General features: G+C 47.1%; 1 protein-coding gene across 1 annotated transcript in view; it reads right to left on the bottom strand.

Annotated features, from left to right (window-relative positions):
- The window catches only part of ITGB3 (integrin subunit beta 3), a 59,095-nt gene extending 43,679 nt beyond the window's left edge, over positions 1-15,416 (bottom strand). Inside the window, exon 1 of the mRNA XM_027626193.2 lies at positions 15,267-15,416. Within this exon, the coding sequence (XP_027481994.1) occupies positions 15,267-15,339 (73 nt within the window). The 5' untranslated portion in view covers positions 15,340-15,416. The remainder of the gene's footprint in view (positions 1-15,266) is intronic.
- Positions 15,417-16,245: the final 829 nt, after the last annotated feature.

Below are 16,245 nucleotides of genomic sequence, written 5' to 3'. Positions count from 1 at the left end.
CTCACAGGATTTGTGCACTTGGTACCTTACAAAATGCCATTCAAATGTGAACAGTCTTCACACTGTCAAAGGAAAGAGAAAAAGCTGGGGGGAAGAGCAGAGACAAAGAGAGGGGCCAAAATAACCCAGAGAAGCTGAGCCAGGAAGCAAAGCCCAGGCACTTACTTAGACAGAAGCTCTCGTCCTCCCTTCTTCCCCCAGCTCTGGCTTCCTGGGCTCAGCCAGGTGAACCTCCCCTTTTCTGCAGTGCCCCCAGGAAGGCCTTTTCCAACATAAGGAACAGACTGAGGAAGATACATTCCCCCTTATGATCCAGGCCCTTCATCCAATTTTTTAAAGTGGTCCCTTTGCCCCCAGCTGGTAAGACCAACAAATTTGTTTTTAGGGAAAGCAGCCTAATAAATGGGGTGTTTTCCAGTGGCCCCAAAACTTCTCATCAAGCTGAATGTCTCAGTCCATTTTACTATAGTGTGACTGAACTCCCTTCCAACATCTAGACAAGACATACCCAGAAAATGTGTGTACACACACACACACACACACACACACACACACACACACACACTATTGTCAAGAAAAATTATCCAAAATTTGGAAACAGGCAAAGGAAATACCATGTGTCCTTTCAATGTAATAATGCAAGGTGTGGACAAGTAGACCCATCATACTTATGGATTACCTGATTTTCTAGGGGTGTATACCATTGTTTGACTTCTAGTGATAAGGATATTTTATAACTCTGTAAGGGTAGAGGTTAACTTGTAGAAAACCAGTAACAGTGGAAATGATTCTTGATGAGAACAGTGTATATGATTCTTGTCCAACAACAATGCAAATAATTTGGTAGCAAAGGTACCTCTGAAGGGTAGGGTTTATTGCCTTGTAGAACATTAACCAATTTCAGAACTGTTAGATAACTGATTTCAACATTCTTCTGACTGACCGACTATAAATTTCCCTTCCCTGAATTTTCTAGAGATTTTTTTTTTAAAGTAATCGCGCCACCCAACATGGAGCTTAAGCTCACAACCTCAAGATCAAGAGTGGCATGCTCTACTGACTGAGCCAGCCAGGGTCCCCTCCCTTCCCTGAATTTTCTTTGAAACTAATCTTAACATCTTATTGCTTCCCTCATTAATTAAGTTGAATAAATACTTTGACACAAGTTCACGTTACATTTGTATGGTAATCATACTTTTAACTCTTTCAACATTACGTCTTAGTGATATACACCTCAGGGCCTCATTAGAGGTCAGAGGAATCTAACAGAAAGCAAAGGTGCCCAATCAATAGACTGCAGTCCTAACTGAGTCACCACTATTAATGAGGCCTTAGGCAAGTCATTTAACTCCTCTCAGCCAGTCTCTTTGCTCGACAATTCCTAACATATTACAATTATTCGTCTATCTGTCTTAACACTGCCACCCAATAGATTTTAAGCCCCATGAGGCCTGCCCTGCCCAGCCCAGGCCAACCCAGGAGAGCCCCAGTCCTTGCTCAAAGCAGATGCTCCATAAATATATTTCGGAGCAAATGAAGAGGCATTGGATTAGGTCAGTTTTGTTTTGTTTTTTAAGCAACCAAGCTCATGTCTCCAAATTATGCATGGAATTCCAATATAAGACATGCAAATGGGTTGAAACTGTTCCTCTGACAATTTAAACTTTCATTGTTCTCCTAAAAACACCAGAATCATATGTGGAATCCTGGAAGCCCCAAACTTCCTCAGAGCTTGAGTCTGTCTCATTTCAAAGGCCTTTCCCAACTGCACAGTTCTGCAAGTGGGGTGCTGCTACCAGCCCATGAGCAATAACCCCTGGGCCACAGCCTCTGACGTGACTACACCCTTACCGAGCGAGCGTAAGGACTGTGAGGTGGGGAATTATGGCAGCGGTTTGCGGCCTGGCTCTAAGGTTCCAAGGCCACCTCTGAGTTGGGGCAGCCCTCAGCCAGGCACTGTCTATCTATAATGGAAGAAAGGTATCCCATCTCCCCAGAGCTGCCAGCTTCAGAAGGCCTCACAGTTCAGATCCCACAACGCACCCAGTAGGCGCCCCCCCCGCACCCCCCAGCCCGCCCCGCAAGGGCCGCCTGGCCATTCTCAGCTCCCAGTGGCTCTTTTCCCAGCCAGATGTGAGCATAGCACCCCCTTACTGCCTGACTGAAAGAGCTCTGAGAGGAGCAGAGCCTGAACTATTTTAGGTCTCTGCCTCCCACCTTGAAGTTTCCATGGGAATCAGCGTCCAGGGGGGTAATTCTGGACATAAATGCCATCGACTTTCTCTGGGGGTGGGGAGGAGCAGACGCACAAGGAGATGTCGGGAAGAGTTAGAAGAGAGGACCATGGGAGGTATGAGCATATCAAATTATCTCTGCAAACTTTTTCCCTGCCTCTCCGTTTTTCCAACCATTCATTCGCAAATTAGCATTTATTTGCCTATGAGTCCTTGACTTGTAGCCACAATAGAAGGCCTTGCCAGATGGGAAATAAATAGCAGCAGACCCCCTCCCAGTGAATGGGCGGCCCCTGACCCCAGAGGATGAGACAAGCTGCTGGGATTTGTTCTTTAGGGAGTCGTGTCAGCCAGTTCCCTTTACCACCTCCCTCAGTGAATCACAGGTGGATTTCGTGAGAACCAGCCATCCCCTCCCACGATAACCCCCACCAAGACCTGCCACCAAGGGCAGGTTCCCTGGATTGCAGTGGCTAAAAGGGATTGACTCATCAGAAGTCTCTGCGCCTGGACCTTGCCGATTCAGCGAGCTGCAGCTCTGAGGCCACCCCTCCCTCCTAAACATGTGGAAGGAGTTTGGGCTTCTGTTTCCAGTCATTCATAAGGCTATTTTCCTGCTTAGCCTCAAGGGCCCAGACTCAGCCCCGCTGGAAAAGGGGTGATCCTCATCAGAACTTTTGTCATTGAAAAGAATTAGCCACTCCCACCACCCATTTCCTCCCACGGTTTAGCCAGAGCCAGGAAACAAGGTGGATTGGCCCTGGTCCTCACACGGTGGCTGTAGGGATTCAGTGAACCGATCCCTGTCAAACTCTGGGCCCAAAGGGCGGGCACACAGGAAGGGCTCACTACAGGCAGCTGATGCCCCAGTAGCTCTCATTGCTATTGTGTTTCTCCTCTCTGTTTTTATCCTCAGTCCCCAGCTGTTTAAGGCAGGTGGATCTTTTGCACGATACACACCGCTAAGCGTGCCCTGAACGGGGCGGCGGTGGGAACATGGAGCCGGAAAGCACCAGATGAGGGTAAAATGATCAACTGTCAGATCTAACTTCTAAATGGAGTCAGGAAGATTAGTGTTCAAAAATCCAACCTAGGAGGGCTGGCAGGGAGGAGGAGGCCCATTAGAAAAGCTAGACGAGACTGCCAGAAAGTTTGCCTGGACAGCAGAAGGAAAGGCTGTGGTTTGGCACATCAGCCCAATTCACAGAACCAGAAGAGAGACAAAGGCTGGGAAAAATGGAGGGAAAAAAGCGGGGGAACAAGGAAGGGAGTTGGAACAAGCGGAAGTCATAATGCGTCAATGAGAGCTATTTTGAGGACGTGCTGTCCAATGAGACAGGATGTCAGAAAGCGGGAACGGGCCACCCTGGTGAGGCCACAGAATTTCAGGAGAGCGCTAAGTCAAGCGGAGAGGTGTTTAGTGGGAAGGAAGGATGATGCACACTGCGTATACTGTAGATTATCTTCCACTCTGCCAGAGAGGAGTTCTGGCCTGGGTCCCCAGCCCTGCCGCTGACCCTTGACTGGTCACTTCCCAATTAGGTCCATGGGGACAGCGGGTGACTCAGGCCATGCCTGATCTTCCATCGCAGTCACCTGGCTGAGTGAGTCATCCAAGAACAAAACATCTCATGCTCACTGCCATATGGATTCACAAGTGGTTTCTTCCAGAGCAGGCTGCTAAGAAAATTGATTTTATTTTTTGTTCCTTCATTACATGTAGCAGCAGCTCAGTAATCTAAGGAATGGGAAGGAGACAGGAGAACTGGAGTTCAAGGTAACATATACCTCTGAGCACAAAGCTCCAGTAAGCATTACTCAAAATGGCAGGCAATCCAAACAACCACATTTCACCATACCTAAGACATATGGATGTAGGATGCATCCTAATTTCAGAGATTAAAAAAAAATTGTTTAATTTTTTAATTAACATCACAGTTAAATATGGTATGTAACATCAGAAAACACTGGTGTAAAATTTGCCTCTACCAATGTTAAAATGTGTTATGGGTTGAATTCTGTGCCCCTAAAAAGGTATGCTGAAGTCCTAACCCCCAGTAGTTACGACTGTGACCTTATTTGGAAATAAAGTACTTTGCAGATGTAATCAAGATAAAGTCAGTAGGGGAGGCCCTAACCCAATATGACGGATGTCCTTGTAAGGGGAAAATACCATGTGAAGACAGACACACAAAGAAAACGCCACGTGATGACAAAGGCAGAGATGGGAGTAACCCAACTGGAAGGCAAAGAATGCCAGAAGATCAGCCACCACCGAGAGATAGGAAGCGGCAAGGAAGGATTCTATCCAGAGTCTCAGAGAAAGCATGGCCTTGCTGACACCTTGACTTCAGATTTCTAGCTTCCAGAGAGAATAAATTTCCATTGCTTTAAGCCACACAGTTGTAGAAGCCCTAAAAAGCTAATACAAAATGGGTTTGCATTTCCATAGCATATATGACAGGATTTTGAGGAACACTGCCCCGAAATACTTTGCATGATTGAAAAAAAGCCATCCTGGAATGAAAACTGCTATGGTTAATCCATTTATAGATAATGGGAAAGTGGGTACTTTGGCTTTATACTTTTCTACTAACATACATCATAACAACAGTGATGTTGGCATTCATTCATTCACTTACTCAACAAATATTCATCAAGCACCTACCTGTGCCTGGCACTCTCCTAGACACTGAAGGCATGTGGTTGAAACAAGCCTCCTACTCTGTGGAGCTTAAATTTTAGTGCAAAAAAGAAGACAAAAAAATACACCACAAAGTACAATTTCAAACAGTGGCAAATGCTTTTTAAAAAGAAAACAGAACAAAAGAATAGCATCAATGAGAGGAAGGAGTCCCTTCTAGAGAAGGTGGTCAAGAAAGGCCTCTCTGGACCTGAATAGATATTTTTCCAAAGAAGACCTACAGATGGCCATCAGACACATGAAAAGATGCTCAATATCACTCAACATCAGGGAAATGCAAGTCAAAACTGAAAATGAAATATCATCTCCTATCTGTCAGAATGGCTAAAATCACAAAGAGAAGGAATAACAAGTGTTGGCGAGGATGTGGAGAAAAGCAAACCCTCGTGCACTATTGGTGGGAATGTACGTTGGTGCAGCCATGGTGGAAAACAGTAAGGAGGTTCCTCAAAAAATTAAAAATAGAAATACCATATGATCTAACAATTCCGCTACTGGGTATTTACCCAAGGAAAACAAAAACCCTAATTCCAAAAGATATATGCACCCCTATGCTTATTGCAGCGTTACTTACAAAAGTCAAGATACAAAAGCAACCTAAGTGTCCATCAACAGGTAAGTGGATAAAGATGTAAAACACACACACACACACACACACACACACACACACACACACACACACACAGGAATATTGCACAGCCATAAAAAAGGATGAGATCTTGCCAATTTTTGTGACAGCATGGATGGACCTAGAGGGTATTATGCTAATGCAATAAGTCAGACTGAGAAAGACAAATACCATATGATTGCACTTATATGTGGAATCTAAAAAACAAAACAAATTAATGAACAAACAAAAAGCAGAATCAGACCTGTAAATGCAGAGAACAAAGTGCTGTTTGCCTGAAGGGAAGGGGGGTAAGGGGTCGGGCAAAATGGGTGAAGGGGAGTGGGAGATCCAGGCTTCCAGTTATGGAATGAGTAAGTCTTGGGAATAAAAGGTACAGCATAAGAATATCGTGGATGGTACTGTAATAGCACCGCATGGTGACAGATGGTAGACACACTTGTGAACACAGCACAATGTACAGAGATGCCGAATCACTATGTGCACATGAAACTAACGTAACGTGTGTCACGTGTACTCAAAGAAAAAAATTTTTTTAAGAAAAAAAGGAGGGGGAAGACTTCTCTGAGTTGATATTTCAAGATGATATGAAGGAGTGTGTCATGGGAAGATCTAGGGATGAGCATTCCAGAAAGAATCAGGACAAGGGCTAGATGGACCTCAGCCCGTTAAAGAAAGAGCAGGAAGAGAGAGGGAGGAGGAATAAGGCAGAGAAGTGGTTTGAGTAGTGGTCAGGGACCAGGACGCACGGAAGCTATAACCACGGAAGGGAGCGTGGCTTTCATTCTCCACGCGATGGAAAGCCACTAGGGGAGTCTGAGCAGAAGTGAGCTTAGAAAAGATCATCCTGGCCACTCAGAGGAAGGCAGACATAAGGGGAACAAGACGAAAAGAGACCAATTAGGAAGCTAATACAATAATCCGGGCAACAGATGTCAGGGATTTGGATTGGGAGTGTAGCGGGGTTAATAGTGTGGTCAGACCCTAGTTAATGTGCCAGGGCCTTACTGATGGATGGCATGTGGGGCATGGCAGAAAGACAGGATGGATTTTGTCCCCAACAAGTGGATTCCCTTGGACAAAGTTCAAATGTTTTGATCACTGGCCATACCCTTTTCACTGACTCTTCAGCCAATGGGCCCTACCCTTGTAAGTGAAGCCAGATCACCCCTGGTGATCATCTCCAACTGGGTTAATTCGGTAGCCATGTGCAGAACACTGCAGAAGGCCCACCTCGGACAGAGTCCTGTCTTCCATATGGTTGTCATATAAAATGAACACCCAGTCCCTGAGCAACACTGTGGGGCAGGGGAGGTAAAACCATGAACAGGATTCTTGTGTAACAGTGGACATGGTGGGGAAGACATGCAGAGCCACAGGCAGATCTCAAGTCCAAAGACACCTGTGCTATTCCACCGGCTGTGTAACCTCGGGCAGGTCCTGTCATCTCCCTGGGGTTCAAAGGTCCAGTGACTCTTTCATTTTCTATTCAAGGACTCAGAATTGCTCCCTAGTATTTAACAGGCCTAATGCAGCCACATCAGCCAAGCATGGGAGACCCCAAACCGCTGCTTCCTTTCCCCATGCTCCCAAATATGCACCTAATCCTTACCTCACTCGTTGTTAGGATTAAATGAGATAATTCAAGCAGAAGAACCACCTGCGGTGGTGGCTCAGTAAATGTTGGCTTCCTTCCTCCTTACCTTCACTCTAACTGCTTCCTGCATTAGGAATGCCCATCCCCAACCCCACCACAGCCCCACCTCAGGGTCCGACTCCCCGGGCCTTCTGCATCTAACAGGATATGCTGAAGAAATCACGGGGCCAGGAGACAAGAGCCCCCAGGACTAGACCGTACCAATGCCCCGAAACTAGCTGGATGATCTTGGGCAAGTCACTTCAACTCCCAGGGTCTCCCCTTTCTGCTTCTCTGTAAAGCAAACAGCATTAGATTAGAAGATCTTCAAGGTGCAGCCAGCCCTGGGAGGATATATTCCAGCCAGAAAGCATCACGGATGACTAATGCTCTAGGAGACCCAGCATCCCAGGGCCCAAGACCCCTCACACACACACACAATGCACAAATGTCCATTTCTTCCTAATAGCTTAAGTGGAGACTTGATTCTCCAGCTCTGGAAAATTTTATCAGCACGGGCCCCACCTCCCATCTGACTCACTCAGTATAGAGAAGAAGCAAACCTGTACCAACCTCTGTTTGGGGCCCAGCCCAGCAGTGCCCTGTTGGTGACTTTCTTGGCATCCAACACTCCAGTGCTGCTACTTCTCCTCCCGCAGTTGATGTCTGGTGGGTATGGAGACCAGGCAACGGCGATGCCACCAGTCCTCGTTGCTCCCCATCCCACCCCATCCCCCACCCCCTATCTTGGTAGGAAGGCAAATTGCTCCCACCATTTTGGAAGACAATTTGGCAAAACCTATTAAAATCTAAACGTAAAATATTCATGTTCTTTGACCAAGCAGCTTCAGTTCAAGAAATTGAGCCTGTAGAAACACTTGAACAAAGGTGCAAACAATGAACGAGGCCACCCCCTGCAGTTTTATTTGTAGTAGCAAATAATTGGGAATGATCCCACTGTCTGCCAACAGGGAATCAGTTAAGTAAATTTTGCTACATCCATATAACAGTATGCGTGCTGGCTAGAATTGTAACTCTTAGGATAAATAATGGAAAGATACAAACTGACATAAAAAGATGTTTAGGATATGTTATTGAGTGACAATGATCCTGTTGTGGATGATCTTACTTGAGAAATAACAGTAAGGATAAATAACTGTTTATGGTGATATATATAGGAAAAAAAACTAGAGTAACTGTCAACAGCACTTATCTTTAAGGACAAGACTAAGAGGGACTTGGTACTTCCTGCATTATTCTATTTCTGCTTTGCTTGACTTTTTTTTTTTTTTTACGCAACAAACTGAATTACATTTACAAGCTAAAAGAAAATTAAAGCTAATTTTAAATGTCCTCTGTCCTGTCTCACTTTCTACCCTAGCATTCATCTAAATGTAGGCTTCCCAGAGTATGCCAGGCTTCCTACAACATGGCATACCTTCAACATCAAAATCCTATAGCCTCCTTGAATCCAAAGTTCCGTAGGAACTCCAGATTAAATGTGGGCCCACTCCCTTCAGGAACCACCCAGGAGAGAGCATGGGATGGTCTATTCTCAACCTATATAAGTCCGAGAACCAAGACACCATGTTCCCCTCCATCTTGAAGAGGTGGTCAAACCTGGCCACCACCGACCGAGGCAGCAGAAGGCTTAAGCTAGAGGAGTTGATCTCATGTGGTGGCTAAAGCAAGGGTTTGGAACCATGGGTGGATATTATAGGCCCAGGTTTCTCTATCCAAGAATCCCAGTTAGCAAAGAAATTAAGGTTGACTACAGGGACTTTTGAAATGGTTACTGGATGTGCCCTCTGCCAAACTTCTGGAGCTCTCTTCCGGTGCGAAGTTTTTCAAGGCTGTTTTTAACTATAGACCTCCCTTTTTTTTTTTCTCCAAAGAAATCTTTACATGGAGTTCCATGTTACAAATTAGTTAAAAGAAAAACTTCTCCACTTGAAGGTGGGGAGGAGCAGGTGTCCCCAAGACACCAAGTGCCTAAGGCCCAGATGGAAGATGGCTTGTGCAAAGTCACCCAGCAAATTGATGAAAAAGCCTGCACAGGTGGGAATAGAATATAGGTTTCTCAGTTCCTGACCCACAGCTCTTTTCACACCTGAGGTTTGGGTTTTTTCTGCATAAAAGGAAGTGGCTTTTGTAAGTTTAAAAAATAATAATAATAATACAAGTTTAGGTAAGGGAATACAGACACACATAAGGATTATTATGTACACAAGGAGGAAAATCTGAATAGAACACATCATCTGATTAATAGTGAACATGATGGGAGAACAGAATTAAAGGGGAACCAGCCATTTTACTCTCCAGCATTCAACTTCCTTAAAAAAAAAAAAAAAGTTCACCTCATTCTCTCCTTGAGTGTTGGAATATCTTCACCAATGGAACTAAGAAATTATGGGGAGAGGGAGACTAGTCTTTTTGTGACAATGTGACTGAAAACCAGAAAGGAAGACTTGTATTTTCAGAGATGCTACAAAATTTTTTTAAAGGTAGAATAGCCCCAGGTTTACTTAACAGCTTCTGGCCCCAAAGATTGTGACATACCGTATTTGGCCACAAAATACGCATTGCTTTCCAGACCAATAATAAAAGTGCAGGTTGCCCTCTGGAAAACAGTATGGAGGTTCCTCAAACAGTTGAAAATAGAGCTACCCTAAGATCCAGCAATTGCACTACTGGGTATTTACCACAAAGATACAAATGTAGGGACCCAAAGGGGTACGTGCACCCCAATGTTTATAGCAGCAATGTCCACAATAGCCAAACTGTGGAAGGAGCCAAGATGTCCATCGACAGATGAATGGATAAAGAAGATGTGGTATATATACACAATGGAATGTTATGCAGCCGTCAAAAGGAATGAGATCTTGCCATTTACAACGACGTGGATGGAACTGGAGGGTGTTATGCTGAGTGAAATAAGTCAATCAGAGAAAGACATGTATCATATGACCTCACTGATATGAGGAATTCTTAATCTCAGGAAACAAACTGAGTGTTGCTGGAGTGGTGGGGGGTGGGAGGGATGGGGTGGCTGGGTGATAGACATTGGGGAGGGTATGTGCTATGGTGAGCGCTGTGAATTGTGCAAGACTGTTGAGTCGCAGATCTGTACTTCTGCGACAAATAATGCAGCATATGTTAAGAAAAAAGAAAAAGAAGAAAATAGCAGGAGGGGAAGAATGAGAGGGAGTAAGTCAGAGGGGGAGATGAACCATGAGAGACAATGGACTCTGAAAAACAAACTGAGGGTTCTAGAGGGGAGGGGGGTGGGGGGATGGGTTAGCCTGGTGATGGGTATTCAAGGGGGCACGTTCTGCATGGAGCACTGGGTGTTACGCACAAACAATGAATCATGGAACACTTCATCACAAACTAATGATGTAATATATGGTGATTAACATAACAATAAAAAAATTAAAAAAATAAAAGTGCAGGTAGCTGCAAAATCCTCTCCAATATCCTGAAGATATTACTACTTAGCACTTGGGAAATCGAATGGCTTATACATGGCCCAAATGCATTTATCCAGTTAGAAAATTTAGAAACTGAAAGCTGCATCTGGGTTTAACTGATATAGTCCCCCTGCTTTCAGGGTAACAGTCTCAGCACCCGTGGAAGATGGAGTAGCCTTGGATAAACCCTTTGCTTTCTGATACACACAACAACAAGGGTGAATCTCAAATGTGTCATGCTATGTGAATGAAGCCAGACTTTAAAGACTACATGCCCTATGACATCATTTATATGACATTCCATAAAAGGTGGATCTGTAGGGACAGGAAACAGATCAGAGGTTGCCAGGAACTAAAGGTGGGGATAGGGTACTGATAACAAAGGAGCTCAATGGGGAACCTTTTGGGGTGACGGAAATATTCTGTATCGTGATTATGCTGATGGTTACTGAACCAAACGTGTATCAAAATTCAAAAAACGGTACACCTAAAAAGGATGGGTTTTATTGCATGTAAATAACACCTCAATAAACCTAACTTTAAAAAGAGTATTCCTGGAGATACTGTGTGCATGGGGGAAAAAAGGGAGATTTTTACACTTTTTTTTTTTTTTGGCTAGAGAGTTTCAAATTTAAATAAATGGCAGCAGTTTACACAGGGAGGATAGGCTGTGTCAGTTTTCTTTTCCCACCTGCATTGCCACCCATGACCTGGGTTCCTTCAGGCACAATGATCTTCCCATTCAGGATAGGGCCAGGATTTGGGGGAAGGGAGGGGAGGCCATGGGGTGAAGTAGCAGGCCAGCTCTGTGGGCATCAGATGGGGCTGGGTCAGGCCAAGTGGTTTCTCCCTGAAGCTGCTCAGTCACTCCCCCAGTTAATTATCTGTCTGCTGATTCATGAGTTGTGGTTCCTGTGGGCAAGCTTCCTGGCTATTTCTGCCAACAGAGGCAGAAGGATTCGTAGGGCTGGGAGGGGATGATAACCAGAGATCCTGAATGGGGTGAGGAGGAATTTCTATTAGGAAATTCCAGAGTCATACCCAGTCTCCCCCTCCTCACTGTTGCCTCCTTGCCCCATCTGATGCTGTCCCCAGGAGACCTCTACCACTTGCAGTTTGTGTGTGTGTGTGTGTGTGTGTGTGTGTGTGTATGTTTTTTTAAGATTTTATTTATTTATTTGACAGAGAGAGACACAGCGAGAGAGGGAACACAAGCAGGGGAAGTGGGAGAGGGAGAAGCAGGCTTCCCGTGGAGCAGGGAGCCCGATGCGGGGCTCGATCCCAGGACCCTGGGAGCATGACCTGAGCCGAAGGCAGACGCTTAACGACTGAGCCACCCAGGCGCCCCCTCCCACTTGCAGTTTTGAGGTGGGTAAAGGAGAATGCTTCCCTCTTCTGTGTCTCCTCCCAGGAGAGGGAGAAAAAGGCAGAGAATTCACAGAGGGTCCCCTGAAAACAGAGGTCTAAGGCACCACAGTGCAGAGATCCAAATGCACAAAGAATTCATGATCTCAGCTGTATTCTAAAATTCTCCAGAATGCCCAGATGGAGCACTTGAGGATCCTCTGTGAATGAATGCAGATATTCAAATATTGGGTTTCTTACAATGAGGCATATCACCTCTAGATGCCTTCTCATAGCGTTCCCTAGGATTTATTTTGGCTGTCAAAAGTCTCAGGTACCGGGCCTAGAGCACTGAACAAAATAGACATGTCCTTCTCCTCACAGAACCTGAAATCTTGTGAATGTCTTTTACTTTCCTCTTTCCCCAGAGGCAGAACTTAAGGTTTTCTAGTCGATAAAGCACATGTATGCACCTCTTCCTCCTTGGTCTCTTCTCTGTGGGTTCTTGCTGGGTGAGAGGGGCTGAGATATGCCAAACCACCAGTGGGGGACTATCACGTAGGTGTGGGAGAAGGGGTCCCATCGGTCTCATTCTGCGAGCCCAGGTTGCACTTGTGTGTGAAGCAATAATAGCTCTTGTCTCCAATACACAGTAGATACCATGGATAAGAATGATGGCAATGATACATGCCACTTATTGGATGCTTATTTTCTAATTAGCACAGTCATCAAAGTATTGTTTTCTCCACTTTACGGATGAGGAAACTGAGGTCCCAAGAGATTAAGTAACTTGCTTAAGGTCACACTGCCAATAAGAGGCAAAATCAAGAATTAAACCCACATCTGGCTGGCTTTAAACCATAACTGTCCCTTTCCCCAGCCAACAAGCCTTCCTGCCATGTCTCTCCAGGCAGAGGGCTTCATTTGGAGAGTTTTTAGGATATAAACTCAGGAGGAGAAATTAGCACTTCAGCTCAGAAGTAATCAACTTAGATGGTGACAGCAAACAAAACTTGTTATCCTTTAGGTCTCAGGTTAGAATACAGATTTACATAGGTGAAAGCCACAAAACCCAATACCTCCTGAGTGAAGCTAAAAAGATCATCTTTGGACATAAATTCCAAAACTCAATTCTACTCTCAAACAGCCTCTCTTCTCCCCATCCCAGACTCTCCTATTCTGGGACAACCTCTCTGTGCCACCACCCAGCTCTCTCTGCGTCCCTTCAACACTGTGTGTACCAATACCCCTCTTCTATTCTCATCCTACCACCTGCTTCCCCAGGAATCTGACAACACCTGCAATCCAGGTACCAATCCTGGGGGAGGGGATTCAAATATAAACTGTTCTTACTGGGGGCTTCTTACTCTGGAGATCTAACTCTAGAGCCCATGCTCTGAAACACTACTCCAACCTGCTTCTCAGAAGGAGCCTGGGGCTAGCTCAGTACAACCCATTACTACAGCTGGAATCATCCCAATCATAACGATGAATCTGTGAACAGATCTCCCAAAGAATATGGCAAACTAAAGTATGTCGATGCAGTGGAGTCCTATATGGATCATTACAACTCTGTATCAGATCAACAAAAGATACTAGGAGTGAGGGGTGGAGGGACAGACACCAAAATAACGTACACTCTTCATCTTCACTAATATTGAAACATGTGCCATGCTAGGCTCTATCTCATGTTATTTTACTTTCTTCTAAGACTATAAGAAAATACAGTGTCTAGTGAGACTCAGAAATCATTCAAAATTCAGAAAGCTGTAGAGGTGGAAAGAAAAGCAACAAATGTTTTAAGTTCATGGGAGCAGGCATCTGGAGGAGACAGCTCCACCGCCCCCATTAACATCAGGCAGCATTTGAACTGCGTCTCTAACACCTCCTAGGGCACAAGGCTGGAGATCTGTATTTCGGTACCATGGTCATCCGGCTGCTCACTGTAGGCTGAAGACATCAGCTGACCTGTTTGAGCATCTATCACATGGGAAGCTTCAGCAAAAACAACTTAGCCCACTATATATTATCTGTAACTCCTCCACCAAGACATCATTCAGAGATTGTGGTGATGGTTTCATGGGTGTATATGTATCTCCAAACTCATCAAGTCATATACACTGAATATATATGGTTATTTGTATGTCAATCATACCTCATTAAAGTGTTTTTAAAAGATACTGTTGCCTCGTCCTGTATAATCTCTTACACACACAAGATCTTGAAGGCAGTCATCAAAGTATTTCTGAATAGCTATCTTTGTAAGGACTTAGTAAATCTTAACTTTCTTAATGCCTTCTGCGGGATTTAAATTGTCTTACAATGAGTACCACACTTTTCATTAAAAGTGCATATATGCACACTTGTGCGTCCCCGGCAGAGGAACGGAAGCCAGAGTTCTGTCTGGGAAGGTCACCGGGGCTCCGGAAGGACCACGGGCAGCATCCCTGAGCTGTAGGCTCCTCTGCCCCTCCACCCGCTCCCCAGCACCAAGGAGGCTGAATGCCAACTGTCTTGGCATAGGGCGTGCAGCAGCAGGAGAGACAAAGCCAGGGATCCAAGCCAGTTCCAGGGACCCTTCTTGTGGCTCCTCGCATACACTGGAGGTTTCTCGGATGCGGGGTCTGTCCCGGAAGCAGAGGCACGGCTGCCACCCGGGGACACTGTAGGAGACAGAGCCCTCGCCCTGCTCCTAAAAGCTCCCGCGGGAAGCCACCAAGGAAAAAGACTTAAAGAAAAGAACTTGGGAGAAAGTGTAACACAAAGAGAGAGTAATGTCGAGAAGCTGGCACACCCGCGCGCGCACACACTCTCGTCCGAACAGCTACAACCACAGCCCTCCGGCAGCGCGGGGGACCAGCCCCGGGAAGCCGCAGCTCGCCGTGCCCACCGCGGCCAGCCGGCCTCCGCAAGCCCCAGACCACCTGCGAGGCGCGCCGCCCGGGAGATGCGCCCGCCACACCGCGCGCGCCCAGGCCGCCCCGGGCGGGCGCCTGACTCGGCCAAGGGCTTCGGCGTCCCGGAGCACCCGCCCCGAGGCGGCCTCTCACGCCTGTCATCCCGGGGCCGGAAAGGTTCCCGGCTGCCGGCTCCGGCGGCCCCAGCCTGGCCCCGCGCACTCGGAGCGCAGACGCGCGGGGCCGGCCCGCCGCTTGCCCGGCTACAAGTCCGCCAACTCGGGCTGTGGCAGGATGCGCGGCGCGGATCTCCGGGGGGAGCCGCGTCCCCGCCGCGCGGGAGCCTCACTCACCTCCGCCGCCGCCGCCCGCCAGCGCCCCCAGCACCAGCACCGCGGCCGCGGCCCACAGCGGCAGCGCCCGCATCTCGTCCGCTGCCGCCGCAGCGCCCGCCCCACAGTGAGCGGCGGCGCCCGCGGCCACTTTTCCCGCAGCGGGAGCGGGGGAGGGGACGCGGTGGGTGGGACGTAATGGGGCGGGCCGCGGACTCGCGCTTCCTCCCCTCGCGCGCTTCTCCGGACCCTGCGCTGGGGAGGGGGTGGTGGGAAACCGCGGCCGCTCTTTCCCCGCCTCGCCTCCGCCCGCTGGGATCCGCCTGGACCCGCAGACCGGGCGAGACTGGGACCGGAGCGGGGTCGTGGGCGCGCCCGGACACTTGGTATGCTTAGAAAAACCGGGAGCCTGGGGCCCCTCTCCTGACCCCGTCCCACCTCCTGAAGACGCCCATATGGCTTTCTCTTTCGCCTGAACGAATGGGCACTTCCCTCTGTACCTTGAGTTTGCATCAGGCACACTTTGATTTGTTTATTTGACAAACCGTTTGAATACTCACTCTGGTGCCGAGCACCGGTTTAGTCCTTTATTATTCATCGAGTTTTTCTTTGCGTTAGTTTGGTTTTCCGGAAAGCCTCTTGAGACATCTCAAGCTTGTGTGTAAGTAAGGATGTCCATAAAGGGCCTCTCTCTGCAGATGCTTGCTTGCACATAGTGACTGATAAACGTTTCAGGACACGGTCAATAGACCGCCTCCAAACGCAAAGTCACAGGCTTCTCAGCTTTATCGTATTTTCCTCAAAGGTCTCCTTCCCGCTCTCTGCCAATCCTTCCTCTGGGTCTCTGGGTCTTCTCCAGACCAGAAACCTCAGGCGGCTCAGAGAGGCAAAATGCTAGAGCTGGGAGCAGGAGACCGCCAGTGGTTGGGGTTGGTACCCCCCACGCGACGGGTAGCTCGACTGACCGTAAAAACAAGACCTGACCCATCAAAGAGCATGG

The sequence above is a fragment of the Zalophus californianus genome, chromosome 16 (genome assembly GCF_009762305.2).
Source record: "Zalophus californianus isolate mZalCal1 chromosome 16, mZalCal1.pri.v2, whole genome shotgun sequence".
NCBI lineage: Eukaryota > Metazoa > Chordata > Mammalia > Carnivora > Otariidae > Zalophus > Zalophus californianus.
The sequence above is the reverse complement of the archived record's forward strand: the minus strand, read 5'-3'. Positions and strand labels throughout refer to the sequence as shown.